Here is a 15069-nt window from a genome sequence, read left to right on the forward strand (position 1 = left end):
AATAGTCTTTCAACGGATAAAATGTAAAACCAAAAATAATGTTTTTAACAGATGCTGAGAACTTCAAATCAAATATGGAATGACTTATTGAAACAAAAAAGTTAAAAAAAAAAGTCCCAATGTTTTATAATTCATACATACAGGAGGCAAATCTTTAAAAATAATTCCCACACAATAAACAATCTCAGTGCCAAATTTTTACCATTAAAATGCAGAGGAGCACAGGAGCTAACATGAGTTGAAAGTCTTGGATTTGTACAAAAAAAAAAAAAAAAAAATTAGTGAGTGAGTGACACATTTTTAAAGGAGACATTTTGGCAGTGGCGCTGGATGATGACGTAATGGTTTAGCAGGTCAACGGATCAGAACAGATTTTTTTCGTTGGTATTGTCGGTGCCTTTAACTCGTTATACAATCCCACAGGGACAGCAGAGGGATCCAGTTCTTCGCTCCAGTTTCGACACAAGTTTAAAAAAGGTACGACTTGGAAGTGTTGGTGTTGGCGGGTAGTAGTAGGCAGGAGGAGGGGGGGATAATAAAGTTAAGCAATATAAAAATACAATACCACAAAAAAAATTAAACATTACAGCGTTTTTTGTGTTTTTTTTTCTTCCATTTTTCTTTACAAATTGCAGACGTAGTCCACGAGGTCTGTGACTCCCAACAGATCGTCTTCGTCATCTTCTTGCGCCGCCGGAATCTCCAATCCGTTGGGCGCCACGGCAACAGAAGCACTGATGTTTTTGGGTGTATCCGCTTGTGGAGTGGTAGTAGCATTAGTAGCGCCCGTAGCTTTTATCGCGCTCTGTCCGTTCGTAGGTTTCAGCTCCGTCGACTTGCCACCCTCTGAATTTGTTCCCTTTGAATCCTCGTCGGCCATTTTCTTCTCCTCTTTTTTCTCCTTTTCATCCCCCTCTCCCTCGTCCTCTTCATCGCTGTCGTCAGAGTCTATGCGGTTGACACGTTTGCGTACGGGCCGGTCCTCCTCTGACGATTGGTCTGATGAGTCGTCGGAGTCGCTGTGTTCCGAGGCGTTGCGTCTGCGTTTCAGCGCCGGGCGTCTGTGTCTCTGACGGGAGTCTTCGTCAGAGGAATCCACCCTCCTCTTCTTCACCCGACGCTCCTTAGAGTCTGAGTCGGAGTCTTTGGAAGCACTCGCTGAAGGAAAAAGAGATCAAATACGTTAGATGCCTTTAGAAGAAAGAGAGAGACACACACACACACACACTGAGACACACGCATTGAGTCACACACAGACAGACAGGGTTATTCAGGTGGTATCCCTTCTCAAGTTTGCTTTCATTAACAATATAATGTAAAAGTATCTTAATGTCACCGTCACTGTCCTTGGTGCTGAAGAGGTTCATGATTTTTTTTCTTCACTTTTCTAAGCAAGAAGCTTTAATAGTTCAACTGGAGGGATTTTAGGTTACATTTCTATGAGTGAAAATATTAATAAAAGTATCATCAGGAAACTATCCCAACAGAAGTAAAGGGAGATGGGACATTTTACAAAACAAAGCAAAAAGACTTGAATACCTGAATGAATGTGTTTGTCATGTGCTGTGTGTGTGTGTGTGTGAGCGTTTGTCATGTGTGAGAGTGTTTGTCATATGTGTGTGTGTGTGTGTGTGTGTGTGTGTGTGTCTTAGTGCCGTACCCTCGCTGTCGGAGCTGTCCATGCGTCGCCGTGGTTTCATCTTGGCTCTGTTGGTGTCGGCCTGAGATCCTTCAGAGTCTCCAGACGTCTCTCTGTAGTTCACCGCCTTCTTCAGGCTGCGCCGAGACCGCCGCCGACTCATGTCCAGATCACTGTCACTGTACTCACTGGAGCCCTCGGTTACTAGACAGATAGACACACACACGGACAGACAGACAGACAGACAGACAGAGACAGACAGACAGACAGACAGACAGACAGACAGACAGACAAGAATGATAATATTAATAAAGGGTAAAAATGTGAGGATCACCTTCGCAAAGACAACTTAAAATGAGTTGACATGTTATCACAATATGACAAATAAATGTATAATATCACAATTTTCACCTTAACATTTTAAATAACTTATTCTATAAGTTCAAATGTGCAAAAAAAAAAAAAAAAAAAAAAAAGGAATACAAAGTGAAATCAAGAAAAGTGCAGAAATAGTGAAATTTGATGCATTGGAGCTTATACGAAAAAACTCTTATTTTCCCTCAAATGTAGTTGACAGCTGGTTGTAGAAGAAATAAAGGCACGTTTGATAAACACATTTTTTTTTCTTATTGACTATTTTACTCTATTTACCCATTTCGTCTTCATCACTGTCCTCCCCTGTCTCCTCCTCCTCGTCGTCAGAGTAACCCTTCGGTCTGCGTCTCTTCCTGGCGCTGCGTCGGCGTGACGATGGAGCTTTCTTGCGTCGTGAGGTCTTGCGGCGTTTTGCTCCTCCGCTGTTATCGCTGTTTGAATCTCCCTCCGATTCTGCCTCAGAGTCGTTCTCCGTCACCACAAACTCTTCCTCCGAACTGCAAATTGACAAAAATAGAGAGAAAAAATAAACAAATATCTTTTTATTATTATTATGAGCTATTTTTTAGTTAAAGTAGGTACGTGGAACTTTGAGTTTCTGTTGATTCTATGTCAACTTTGGATAAAAGTGTTATGGTAATAATGGTAGGGGGGCGCTAATGGTGTAGTGGTTAGAGCGTCCCCCCCCATGAGGCTCAGTCCTCTTCACAGCAGACCACGGGTTAGAATCTGGCCCGTGGTTGTTCTCTGCATGTCATTCCCCTCTCTGCCCTATTTCATCTGTCTTTCTGACTGTCAATAAAAGATGAAAAATCCACACAAAAAAATAAAAGGTGTTATGGTGATATTTGCGTCCCTACCTCTCCGTGAGCCTGAACTCGTCCTCGCTCTCCTCCTCCTCGCCGGTGCTGTCACTGTCCAGGTCGTTGAGTCTCCGGCGTTTCTTCTTGCGTGTGCGGCCGCCGGCGGCAGGCGGTGGGACGGGCGCCGCTCCGTTCTCCTGCCCCTCGTCTGACGCCAGGATGGTGGAGATGTCTTTACCTCTGCTGTGACCCGTGATGTTCGCCATGTCTTTACCACGACCCGCTCCTATGGAAGAAAAAAATACACGTAAATGTATCTATTTATCTCAGACATTAAAAAGGTACAGTGTGTAATATCGGACTATTTTGTTATCGCCCAATCGATTCGGTACGGAGTGCATGTGTCAAAATTATTTGATCTCAGGAAATGCACTTTTCACTTTTTTTTTAAAGAAAAGATTGATACCACTCTGATGACTGTATTCAAAATATAAAACTTTGTTTGTTTAATCTGCAAAAAATACAACATGTACAGCTGTTTTTGTAGTTTTACAAAGGGGTTATGGGGCAGACTATTTCTTAGTTGATCATTTAAATTTATAGCCAAATTGATTCAGTCCTGAGTACATGCTGATGAAACTATGGATTTTGTAAGGACTTCCTATGTAAATTAAGGCATCAATCTTTCCATGTAAGAATAACATTTGTTAAATACAGTACTGTTGCTTTTAATTATTTTAAGACTCATTTCCTCTCACCTCCTCCCTCTGCTTCTTTGAGATCTTCCTCAATCGCCTCTTCGATCGCCTCGTCAAATTCATCGAATCTGAAATATTAAACATTGACATTAAATTAAATTACATTTTACTGGTTGTCTCTGTAAAATGAATTCTTTCCCCTGATCAATAACATCTTATCTTATCATCTTAACAACAAAAACAGTTGCATGTAGCAATAAAATTAAAATCACCATCTTCATGAAAGAAAAAATCCCTAAATAGAATACCGCAGTTTACTTATAAAATATTAAGACGTTTATCTCAGACCTGTAGCTGATGGATTTCTTGTTCCTAGTTGACCGTCGTCCCCAGCTCTTCCGTTTTGATTCTTTCTTTTCTTTGATTATGATCTCGGGCTTTTCCTCCTCCACCTCAGTCTGAGAAGAGTGGTGACAAAATCATGTTACCAACGTCAACAGGGTTAATAATATTTAATCCGGCATTTAATGTACATTTCTCACTAGATACTTACTGAGGGCGTGATGATGTTTTCCAGGCTGATTCCAACGTAAATGAGACGCTCTTTCCTGTAGGAGATAAGAAACATTAAGAGATTAGTGAAGTAGTTTATGTGTATAGGATGAAATGAACTTTAAATGTTCTTGTTGTGTCGCCCACTCTTTGTACAGCTGTCTCCCTTAAAAGGTGGAGTGTGAAGTTAGCTAAGGTGTATTGTAGCGTAATCTAGTGGTGAGATTCTAGATTGCAACACTCCCTTGCTAACCCCTCCCTTTTGGAGAATTCACAGAAGCTACGGTGGCCTTCAAGGACAAAAAGCTAGTTAATAAAGATTGCATCATCCACCACTGCCTCAAGTCTCTAAATAAATCAATTAACAGAAGGAAACATTTCATTTTAAGTTCAGTTTGAATTTCTTTCGATACAAAAACGGTCAGAACTGACTCAATAGCAAAGCAAACTATGTAAATATTCGGCCAGACTTCAAACCTCAAACCTCAAATGTTGGCCTCAAACAGCCCAACAGTGACTCAGTGACATTAAAAATGAGCGTGTGCTGTAAAGGGGTGATTCTTATTTTAGGAACCAAATGTCTCACCTTCTCTCGGCCCGTTCCTTCTTCTTCAGAGCAGCGTCAAGATTCGTGAGCTGCTCCTCTAGTTTGTCACAGAGCCGTTTCTACAGAGGACATTGAAAAAAAAAAATCTATTATTATTTTATAAGTATATTTAATCAATATTTTTCTATATATATATATAAATAGATTATTACAGTGTATTACATTTATATTTTTCCTCTCTAATACTTGGTGCAGTGGTTGGTACGTACATGTTGACAGGGCGGACAGAACCATTCTCCGTCGGGGATGATCATGAGCGGAGGCCTCAGGCAGGCCGTGTGGTAGCCGTTGTCACACGAATCACACAGTAAAATCTGGAAACGAGATTTTGGCAAACGTTTAAACTCCCATTTATCAAGCTATGAACATAGTTTTTTATACCCTGAACAGCCTGGGCTATAAAAATATTTTAGTTTCAACAAACATTCCATAGTAACCCACCTTTGTAATTGTTTAATAACCCCTGGCGCTCTCTGTTTCTTGAACTTATATTTGATATGTTTTTTTTTTTGTACAAGATATTTGAATACATTTTTTATTTTCTAAAAGATCACCAAAATAAAAATGTAATAAAAAAATTTAAGTGATTAACCCACCAGTTCAGGGTGGTTTGGAAGCCCACATTGTTTACAGGGGTCGTCGTTGGGAGGTAGGTCATCATCAGTGGACGTGGAGTCAGACTCGCGTCTCTCACGGTTACGGTTCCGTCTCTTCCTGTTGCGTTCCACCTTGTAATCTTCATCACTGGTGTCTTCCTCTTCCTCCGTCTCGTACTGACTGGAATCCTCTTCGCTCTGCTCCTCGTCGTCTGAAGAACCTTTCTTTTTACGACGCGTTCGAGTGTTGGACCAACGCACCTTCCGCCTCTTTCTCCCCTGAGAAACAATGAGAGAAAAAATTAAGTACGTTCATTAAGTCTAACTTGATAATTTAAATATAAATGTTCAAATGAAAACTAGTCTATTTACATGAACATTTATAATCATGTCCAACTGAATGTCCATTTGTACTGTCAGTGGATGTGATGTAATGTGAATTTCCTAATAATAAGATAATAAAAACAAAGAGACTGTTTGATTAAGTTGTAAATGGTGCCATCTAGTGAGCGATCCTACCTTAGCTTTGGCCTGACCCTCCGGATCGACCTTTTTCTCTCTGGGTTTCTTCTGAACAGCTTTCTCGTCTTCCTCCTCCTCCTCCTCCTCTCCCTCCTTCTCCTTCTCTCCCTTTTCTTCCTCGCTCTTCTCGGCCAGCTGTGTTTTCTCCTGCTTCCTGTCGCTGATGTCCACGGCTTTGGGCGTGGGCCTGGAGATCCTTGGCGATCGTCGTAGCGACATCCCCGTGTTTGAATCGGACTCAGAATCTTGCTTGTCCTCACGCTGTAGCTCGGCTTTCCTACGGTGGGCCGGGAGCCGTCTTCTCTTTCGACTTTTCAGACGGGAAATTTCCTCTTGGTTGTCCGACGCAATCGCTGCACCGCCATTTGCTACGTCTTGTTTTTTAGTAGCATTCTCCTCATCTTCACTTAGGCTCTTTCGTTCCTCGTCGGCGGGCTTTTCAGTAGCCGCTTTTTCTTTGCTTGAATGATCTGCCTTTACTGTTGGAATTGAGGATTTGACGTCAGGTTCTTTGTCATCTTTCTTTGAATCTGATTCGGCCATTTTGGTTGAGGTGTCACTGTCTTTACCAGCATCTTTCTGCTCCTTTGTTGGGACTTTTTTAGTAGCAGACTCCTCACTAACACTGATGCTTTTAGGTTCTTCGTCGGTTGGCTTTTCAGTGTCCGGTTCTTTACTTGTTTTGTCCGATTTCTCCGTTTCATTTAAAGATTTGCTGTCAGGTTCCTTGTCACCTTTTGTTGGACCAGATTCCGCCGTTTTTGTTGAGGTTCCACTGGCTTTAAGAGCATCTTTCTCCTCCTTAGTTTGATCCCATTTTGAGCGTTTTTTAGGCGTGAGAATTTTTTCACTGTCTTTGGACTTTTCATTGTCCTTGTTGGAATCCTTACTGTCTGATGAATCAAATGTTTTAGATGTACCTTTAGTTGGTTCTTCGGGTTTTGTGTCCACTTTTTTCAGACCAGATTCGGCCATTTTGGTTGAGGTTTCGCCCTCTTTACGAGCTTCTTTATCCTCCTTTGTCTGATCGGTTTTTGATCGCTTATCCGTTGTGGAATCATCTTTACTAGCTCCTTTGTCTAGACGTGGAGGTTTCTCACTTTCATTTTTATCTTTTTCCTTGTCCTTGTTGCTGGCCTTCTTACTTTCCAACGATGGATCGATCTTTTTAGTTGGTTCTTCGGACACATTTTCCCGTTCCTTGTCGAGCTTGTTAGATTTTTTCTCCTCATCTTTCGAGACCTTTGTCTTCTCCGCTGCACTGGAGGGTTTGTCTTTCCCTTCTTTACCGTCTTTGTCCATACGGGGAATTTTCTCGCTTTCTTTTTGAGTTTTTTCGTGGTCTTTGGACTTTTCTTTATCCTTGTTTGAATCCTTACTTTCTGATGTATCGACTTTTTTAGTAATTGTTTTAGTTTGTTCTTCTGACACATTTTTCTTATCGGTATCTTTCTTACTATCTGATGATGATGACGTTTTTTCGGACACTTTTTCCTGTTCCTTGTCAAGCTTGTCCGATTTCTTCTCAGCATCTTTCGAGACATTTGTCTTCTCCGCAGGACTTGAGGGTTTATCTTTCCCTTTAGAACCGTCTCCGGTTGATTTACATGCGACCGAGTTAATCTCAGTTTTGTCCGTCTCTTGTGTCTTTTTCACATCTGGTTTAAGGGCCACTGCCTCCTTCTCAGCGGTCTTAGTAGAGCCAACTTTCTTTACATCGTCACGCATCATTTTGTCCTCACAGTTGACAGTTTTCTTTGAATCTTGGGGCTTTTCTGTCTTGTCTAGTTTTTCAGCGCTAGTTTCTGAGGAAGGCTTGTCTTTCTGTGTGTCTTTGACGTTATCAGGTTTACATGATTCCGATGTGCCTTGTTTTTTGACAACAGAAGACTCAGAATTCTCTTCTTTGTTGGATTTTTCTTTAGATGTTTCACTGATTATTGGTTTATCAGCCTTTTTAGTGACTGCAGGAGTTTGTGGATCTTCACGGCTCTCTTTCTTATCACTGTCTTTTACTATTTCTGTCTTTTTAATGACAGACTTTTCAGAGTCGACAGAATCTTTGTTCACACACTGTTTATCTGTTGTTTTAATGACTCCAGACTTCTCTTTCGGCGCCAATTTATCGGATTTCTCTACATTCTTCTCAGATGTAGGTTTTTCTTTAGAATCGCTCAGTTCCGTTCCCTTCGTCTCTGTTGTCTTGGTTACTGATGTGTCCATAGCAACAGAGGCCGGTTTTTCCTTTGAATCTTTTGATTCAACTTCTTTGGATTTGACATTTTTCTCGGACTCACCACTCGCTAACTTTTTATCACTTTCCTTTAATGTGGTCGTCTTGTCTGCTTTACAAGACTCTTTTGCAACGGCTGATGTGGATTCTTGTATTTTTTCATGATTAGACGACTTCTCAAGTGCATTATTTACGTCTTTAGTTAAAGGTGGCGGTGCCGTTGGTGTAGGAGGAGACTCGTGAGCTTTTTTCTTGACTTTAGATGCATCACTTTCGACCTCCATATTGGCATTCTTCTTGTCCAAATCTTCTTGGTGCGACTTTACTCCCTGTGTGCTCTTCTCTCCAAGGCAAGAATCATCATTTTTACCTTTTAAATCGTCCTTGTCTGTGGATGGCGAGAGTTTTTCTGTGGCGTCTTTAGATTTACCAGCATCTACTTTAGTCTGCTCTTGTGTAGCGTCTTTTCGCGACAAATCTTTCGGCAGATTTTTGTCTACCGTGGGCTGTACTTCACCGTTTACATGATCATTTACACTCAAAACTTTCTTGGTCTGCTCGGGAGTCGAGTCAACTTTAGGAGTGTCTTTCGCCTGAGAAACAGACGGATTTTGAACAATAATACCGCTATTCTTTTCAAAGTCTTCACTGAACTTCATCCCTCGTTTCTTCAAAGGGATTTTGGCCTGTTGGACGTTCTTCAGAGCCTGAATCTCCTCTGCACTGCTCTTCTTAGCCTCTTGTTCCTTTTCCACCTTAACTGAGATACAAGGCGTTTCGGAGGCGGGTTCACTGCTCGTTTTGGTGTCCGACACAACTTCCATCGGCTCTTCTTTGATGTTCTGGGCTTTTGTGATGTCACTAGGGTCCACAGCGGGTTTTTCTGAACATAGTTCTTTTTCGGCTTTGCCCTCGACGACGCCATTAAGTGATGAATTTGATTTAACATCAGACGGTTCTGTTATTAACTCATCTTTCTGTGAAACTTTCACATTATTTTCAATATTCTCTGTTTTTGGCGAGACCGGACAGACAGGCTTGTTGGGGTCTTTGATGTCTTCGTCTGATGTGTCTGTCTCAGCCTTTTTAACTCCACCTGTGAATTAAATATGAAAAAAAAACATTAAAAATGGCCTTCTCAATAATACATAGACAAAGGAAAATGAGTCAGTAAAATTCCTGGAGTGAAGTAGAGTAAAGAAACACAAAAAGCCATTCGTATAAGAATGGCACTTATGATCTCGATTCACAAATGACATAAATCTTTGTTAGCAATAAAGTTAAGTTCACATGCAAGACTTATCTTGTATGTCATCTTCAAAACCGGTTTCAACACGTTATAAAGACCAAGGTATGAATACTTTGTAACTGATCACCCACAGACTTATTAAGTAGAGCATTGAATGTGTGTGTGTGTATTACCTTCTCCCGCTGCTGCTGCTAATTTCTCTTTTTCCTCAAGGTCTTTCTTCAGCAGCTCGGGGTCGATTTGCGTTTTCAGCAAAGCCAAGACTTCAGCCAGGTCGTTTCGATCTCTACAAGAGGAAAAAGATTGGATGGATACAACAGCATTAGCATATGCATTTTCATATCATAACCTGCTTAATATTTGGGTACATAGAACAATAAAATAAAATAAATTAATTTAATTTCTCTGCCTACCTGACGATGCATTTCCATGAGGACCCGTCAGAATCATCCTGTTCCTCCAGATAAACACGGACGTTGTTTTCTTGGTCCAGGTGATACCAGTACATCTGTCCGTCTTTGTCGCGCCCGATCGGCTGCAGACGCATCTTATCCGGGTCTTCCTCATTGATGGCGGTTTTGAACTTAACATTGTCGTCAAACTGACACTCGCACAAATACTGGACGCAGAAGAGAAGGTGCAGAGTGTGTCAATACAATTACTTTGATTACAAGATGTACAACTCCTTAATATCTGCATTTGCGGAAACTTTGTTATTTCCACAATTCAGACACTAAAACTAAATGTAAGCGGTAAATATATTGCAATTAGTGGTTAAAAAAAAAGAAGCCTTTTCTTTATATCAATAAAAAAATCTGTGAAAACCAGTCAGACCAGGGAAGATACTGGTGTGCTTACTTTAAGTATCCCCGTCTTGCTCTCCACTGTCATCTCCTTGTACCCATTCTGTTCCAGTTCCCACGCCCATGTTGAGTTGAGATCTTGGCAAACCTGAAAGGAAAATACAATATTTAATCAGCAAATTAATGCAGGGTTTTGCATTGCTTGTGCATCAAAGGGTTAATTAAACTTATGAAAAAACTTCTGCCTCAGCAATAATCAAAGTTAAAGATGGAGACAGCAATTCTGGTGAACTCTTGTTGTCAAAATCACATTTTGGCAAAATCAGTGAATATTCCCTAAGGATCTGCCACCGTCCAAACTGTGTGTGCGCGCTGAACATAAATCTAGTGTTAATACACAGCTTAAGCTCTGTAAACAGGTATGTTGCTCCCCCTTTAAAGCCTCACCTCTCCACTAGCCACAATTAACACATGACACATTTGAATCTTTTATTATACTGTCCCAATGTAGTGACGGAAAAATCACGACCACTTTCATAAATGCCTCTTTGATTGTTACAGTAATCATATAATTTTTAATGGACAGCGTGAATGCCCCATGATGGTCTCCATGTGATATGAGATACGTATTCCACTGGTTTTAAAGCAGCACAAATCAATATTTTACAGATGAACTATGGATCAGATGACTGATGTGAAATATGTTGCTGCTAGAGAGAATCAGAGCGTTCTTTATAGCCGCCAGTGTTTTGATTTTTACAGCCAACAACTCGACCTTTCCAGCAGCAACATGCAGCAACAGTTTTTAGCAAAACCAAAAAACTTGTTGTACAGAGTATCTGCCTGTGATAAGCTAATTAATAAAGTGAAGCAGACATTTTCTAAAAACAACTGTATGGAAGTCATGAGTCAGAAACAGTGTTGGGAATAACGCCGTTTAAAATAACGGCGTTAGGTAACGCCGTTCTTTTTTCAGTAACGGCGTAATCTAACTAATTACTTTTTCCGTCGTTACAACGCCGTTATCGTTACTGAACGTTAAATGCGGTGCGTTACTATGAATTGATTGAATAAACTGTGTAATCCGAAAGCACCCTTGGCTCCATAGCCTACTACACAAACTGCTAGTAAGGAGAACGGTGGGTTAACAACAAGACAAGCGATTGTTATTTCTTATACTGTTTTAAGATGTGTTTTATTCAGTGTGGATGACATTATAACTGTCAATTAGCGCCGTCACGTCAGTCAGCCGGAGCGCCTGCTTAGTGAAGTTTCTTTTTCTTTCTCTCTCTGTTGTGTGAGTGCGTGTGCGTTGCCGCAGTAACCACCTATCAATCCACGGTTGAAACGTGCTCTCCCTGAGTTTGTTTGCATCGCCCTTGTGAGTAAGTGCATGGAGTTTCCCGATCTCTATAAATTATAATTTATGCACGTTATTAAACAGCCGCGATTCGCCGGTTGCAACAGCTGTTTAGCGTGTCATCATTAGCCGAATATTGCTACTGTTATTTTCCTGGGATCTGTATGCTGCTGTGCATGTTAAAGAAGGAAATAAACATAGGATAAATCCTTACTCCTCCTCTCATCGTCTCATGCTTCATAGTCTGACGTTTTTGGCCTTCAGTGATAGCAGATCAGCACGGTACATTCAGCAGTTTCCTCTACTACTTTTGTTGAGAACGAAATAGGCTAGGCCTACTTGAAGTGCAGGATAAACCTCTTGCTGTCTGTTGATGTGCAATAAATATTGAAGGTTATGTAGCCTACAAGTAGGCCTACCTGTCTGTTCTACTCATTTCGACTTGTGAAAACTGCTCAGAAAAATCAAAATTTGTTGACATACAACTTTTTTTTTTTTTTTACAGTAGGCTAACGCAAATAGTTACTTTCCCTGGTAACTAGTTACTTCTATTATAAAATAATTCAGTTACTAACTCAGTTACTTTTTGGAAAAAGTAGTAAGTAACTATAACTAATTACTTTTTTAAAGTAACGTTCCCAACACTGGTCAGAAATAATATGTAATATGTCAAAAATGTATTATTAAAAAAATCAATATATCCAGCTTTAGGTGTATTTGTAAAAAAAAAAATCTACCAAACATATTGAGCTACATTTGTTTGTGCTTAAGTGTAATATGAAATTTGTTTCATATTACACTTTATTCCAAAGGCATTATGAGTGTTATATACAAAGTTAATGTCTTACCTTCACTAGATATTTCTCCCATCTGTCTGCTGACACTGATTTGCCGATTTTCCTCAGCAACTTGATGTGAAGATCAACCAGCAACTTTGGGACTGAGGAGAGATCAGAAAAATACAGTTTTAGTTTCTCCATAACTTATATAACGTAGCATAACTTAACGCTAAGTTTGTTATAGGCAAGATTTAAAAACAGGGACAGATATGAGATATCACAATCAGTAGCTGTGATTCCTATGAATTATAATGTATAGGTTAAAAGGGAAACAGAAAGGTCTTCAGCTTTTATTTCAAAGACCTGAGAGTTGCAGCAGTCTACAGAGTTACAAATGTGATAACTTACATTATGGGCAAAAAGTTATTACGTTGTTGGTTCAGAAATATTTTTAAATTATATAAAGCTTTATTGCAGACACAGGTCCATATAACACATCATACAGTATAAAAAATACATAGAAATTAATACATCACATATTGGCCTATAGGATATACAGGCTATTGCACCAATGCCTTCTTAACGTAGACGTGTATCTATAGCAGCTTTTCAGAGGGCTGTCTAGGGCTTCAATTATGTTGGCGAACTATTGGGAAGTTACTAAATTATTGCTTTTATTAAATAAAACATTTAAAAATGATCATGTTACAGGTTGTTATTACATTATTGGCTGCTACAGACATGAAGAGCTTTTATCCAACAATGAAAGATAACAGAAGGCTTTTAATTTGAAACTTTAGTAGGACATTCTAATAAAGGAGAAAAATGCAGGAACAAAATTGTTATTGGGTAAAAATAGGATATTTTTTTTAAAATATCAAAATAATAACAGATGCTGCAAAATGGAGGGAAAATAATAAATAAAAGCCTCTTTCACTATTTGAGAATATACAATATGCAAGGTGGAGTCAGCGATTCTGGAGAACACTTGCTTTGTGCACGCTGACAAAAAAATCTGTTAATACACAGCCTAGGCTCTGTAAACTGGTATGTAAACAAAGGGGGCACCGTAGTTAGCAACATGGCATTTACAGAGCCTGGGCTGTGTATTAACACTGGATTTTGTTCCAGCGCACACACATACAGTACAGAGAGGTAGTGGATTGTGAGGAGATATTCACTGATTTTGACAAAAAGTGATTTTGACAAGCGTTCTCCAGAATCACTGACTCCACCTTTAATCAAATCAAATACTATACTAATAATTATAATAATAAAGAAGGTAAAAGTCATGTGAGGTGAAACATATTTACACTAAGATGGTGTGCATGAGATAAGAAACCAACTCAATTAATTAGTCAAGTTAACCATAATTAATCAGCAAACAGGAAGTACAATTACTGTGCCTAATAATTTCAAAAATCAAAAGCAGAAAAAATGTATTGATCCCCTGAGATGATCCCATTTTATATAAATGAAATACATCTGGTCCCAGAGGAATTGTGAGAAAATAAATATTACATTAGAATTAATGACGTAATAAGGTGTTGCTTTCACTAAAATACCGTATTTGATCTGACATATATTTTTGATTTTAAAGAGATACAAATTTGCATATTAAAACATTTCTATACAAAAAAAAATCGTTTTAATGTTATTAATCAATTGGCAAAGTTGCATGATATCAATAAGTTAAAATATTTACACTATTCACCTGCAGTGTCTCGTCTTCAGCGCCAAAAATCGCTTTTATTTTGGAAGTTTGCATCGGATGTTGTCGCTATGGTTGCTGACGCTTTGACATAATCTCTGCGAAACCCTCTACAAAATATCCAAAAGCTTCAAAAAAGACGTGAAAGCTCGACTAGATCGGCTGGTTAACACCTTCATAATGTGTAAAATGCGCATACACACATTTTCCACTTCGAACAGCAGCTCTCAGACGCCTTAAACTTACATTTAAGTGGACAAAAAGGTTAATAAACCAACACAATAACACACGACAGGCTAACGCAGCAGCTAGCCCCCTGTTAGCATCGGTCCCATTATCACTGAAGGTGCGTTTGTTTCTGCTTACCTGAGGATGTGTCCCGAAGATATCGCTCCAACTGCGGGTAGGTGAGCTCCGGTAAGTCCAGTAACGCTCCGTACCGCTCCAAAAACGAGCAAATCACGGCGTAATTTGGACACAAACCGGGGGAAGAACTCGCCGTTGCCGCCGAGGCAGCCATCTTTTTTCCACACCAGAGTGAAGCCGGCCGGAATCAAACACAGCACTTCCGCTGTTAACACAATAAAGCTTTGGTATCGTCGACAAGACCTTTATTTTTTTAAATGTCATTGTTTTTTTGGGCTTTTAATCGACTTTTACACATTTTATTAAGTTTACTGATTTAGTTTAAGTATCTTACTGTATGACATACAGTTAACCTCCTCTGATTAGTTGTTTATTATTTTTATTTTTATTATTTTTAGGAGTTTCTTCTCCTGCCAGCAGAGTTCAGTGTTGAGTAGATTCTGTAAATTAAATTGTAATCTATTTATTTTTTTCAGACAGATTTTTTTTTTTACCCATGTTGTGTCCATAGCATTTCTTTATAGGTCCATGGTCCATAGACTGTATTTAAAAGGAAAAAGGCAAGATGAAAGTAAAAGGTTATGTCATCCAGATGTATTCCTAACCACTCTATCAGTATACATTTTTTGGACATCATGCAAGCTTCAATTTATTATTCAGAGCCACGTGAAGAGGCAACACATAACAATAAGGGGGAATACAAAAGTGTAGGGGGCGGGGCCATCACACAATACACACAAATTAAAACAACTTCAACTGTCAAAATCGAATAGCTG

The 15069-nt window shown here is 39.5% G+C and overlaps 1 protein-coding gene across 1 annotated transcript; it reads right to left on the bottom strand.

Moving 5' to 3' along the window:
* Nucleotides 1–14447, bottom strand: rsf1b.1 (remodeling and spacing factor 1b, tandem duplicate 1; the record flags this gene model as incomplete). The annotated part of the gene is made up of 16 exons (XM_080040884.1): nucleotides 1–1158; nucleotides 1661–1843; nucleotides 2291–2511; nucleotides 2875–3103; nucleotides 3576–3643; nucleotides 3864–3973; nucleotides 4069–4123; nucleotides 4654–4733; nucleotides 4884–4988; nucleotides 5271–5549; nucleotides 5790–9121; nucleotides 9448–9560; nucleotides 9688–9893; nucleotides 10133–10225; nucleotides 12286–12377; nucleotides 14294–14447. The coding sequence occupies 16 exons, from the start codon at nucleotides 14445–14447 to the stop codon at nucleotides 623–625; spliced, it is 5856 nt and encodes a 1951-aa protein (XP_079897010.1). The 3' UTR covers nucleotides 1–622.
* Nucleotides 14448–15069: the final 622 nt, after the last annotated feature.

The sequence above is a fragment of the Ammodytes marinus genome (genome assembly GCF_949987685.1).
Source record: "Ammodytes marinus genome assembly, chromosome: 14".
In the NCBI taxonomy this organism is placed as follows: domain Eukaryota; kingdom Metazoa; phylum Chordata; class Actinopteri; order Uranoscopiformes; family Ammodytidae; genus Ammodytes; species Ammodytes marinus.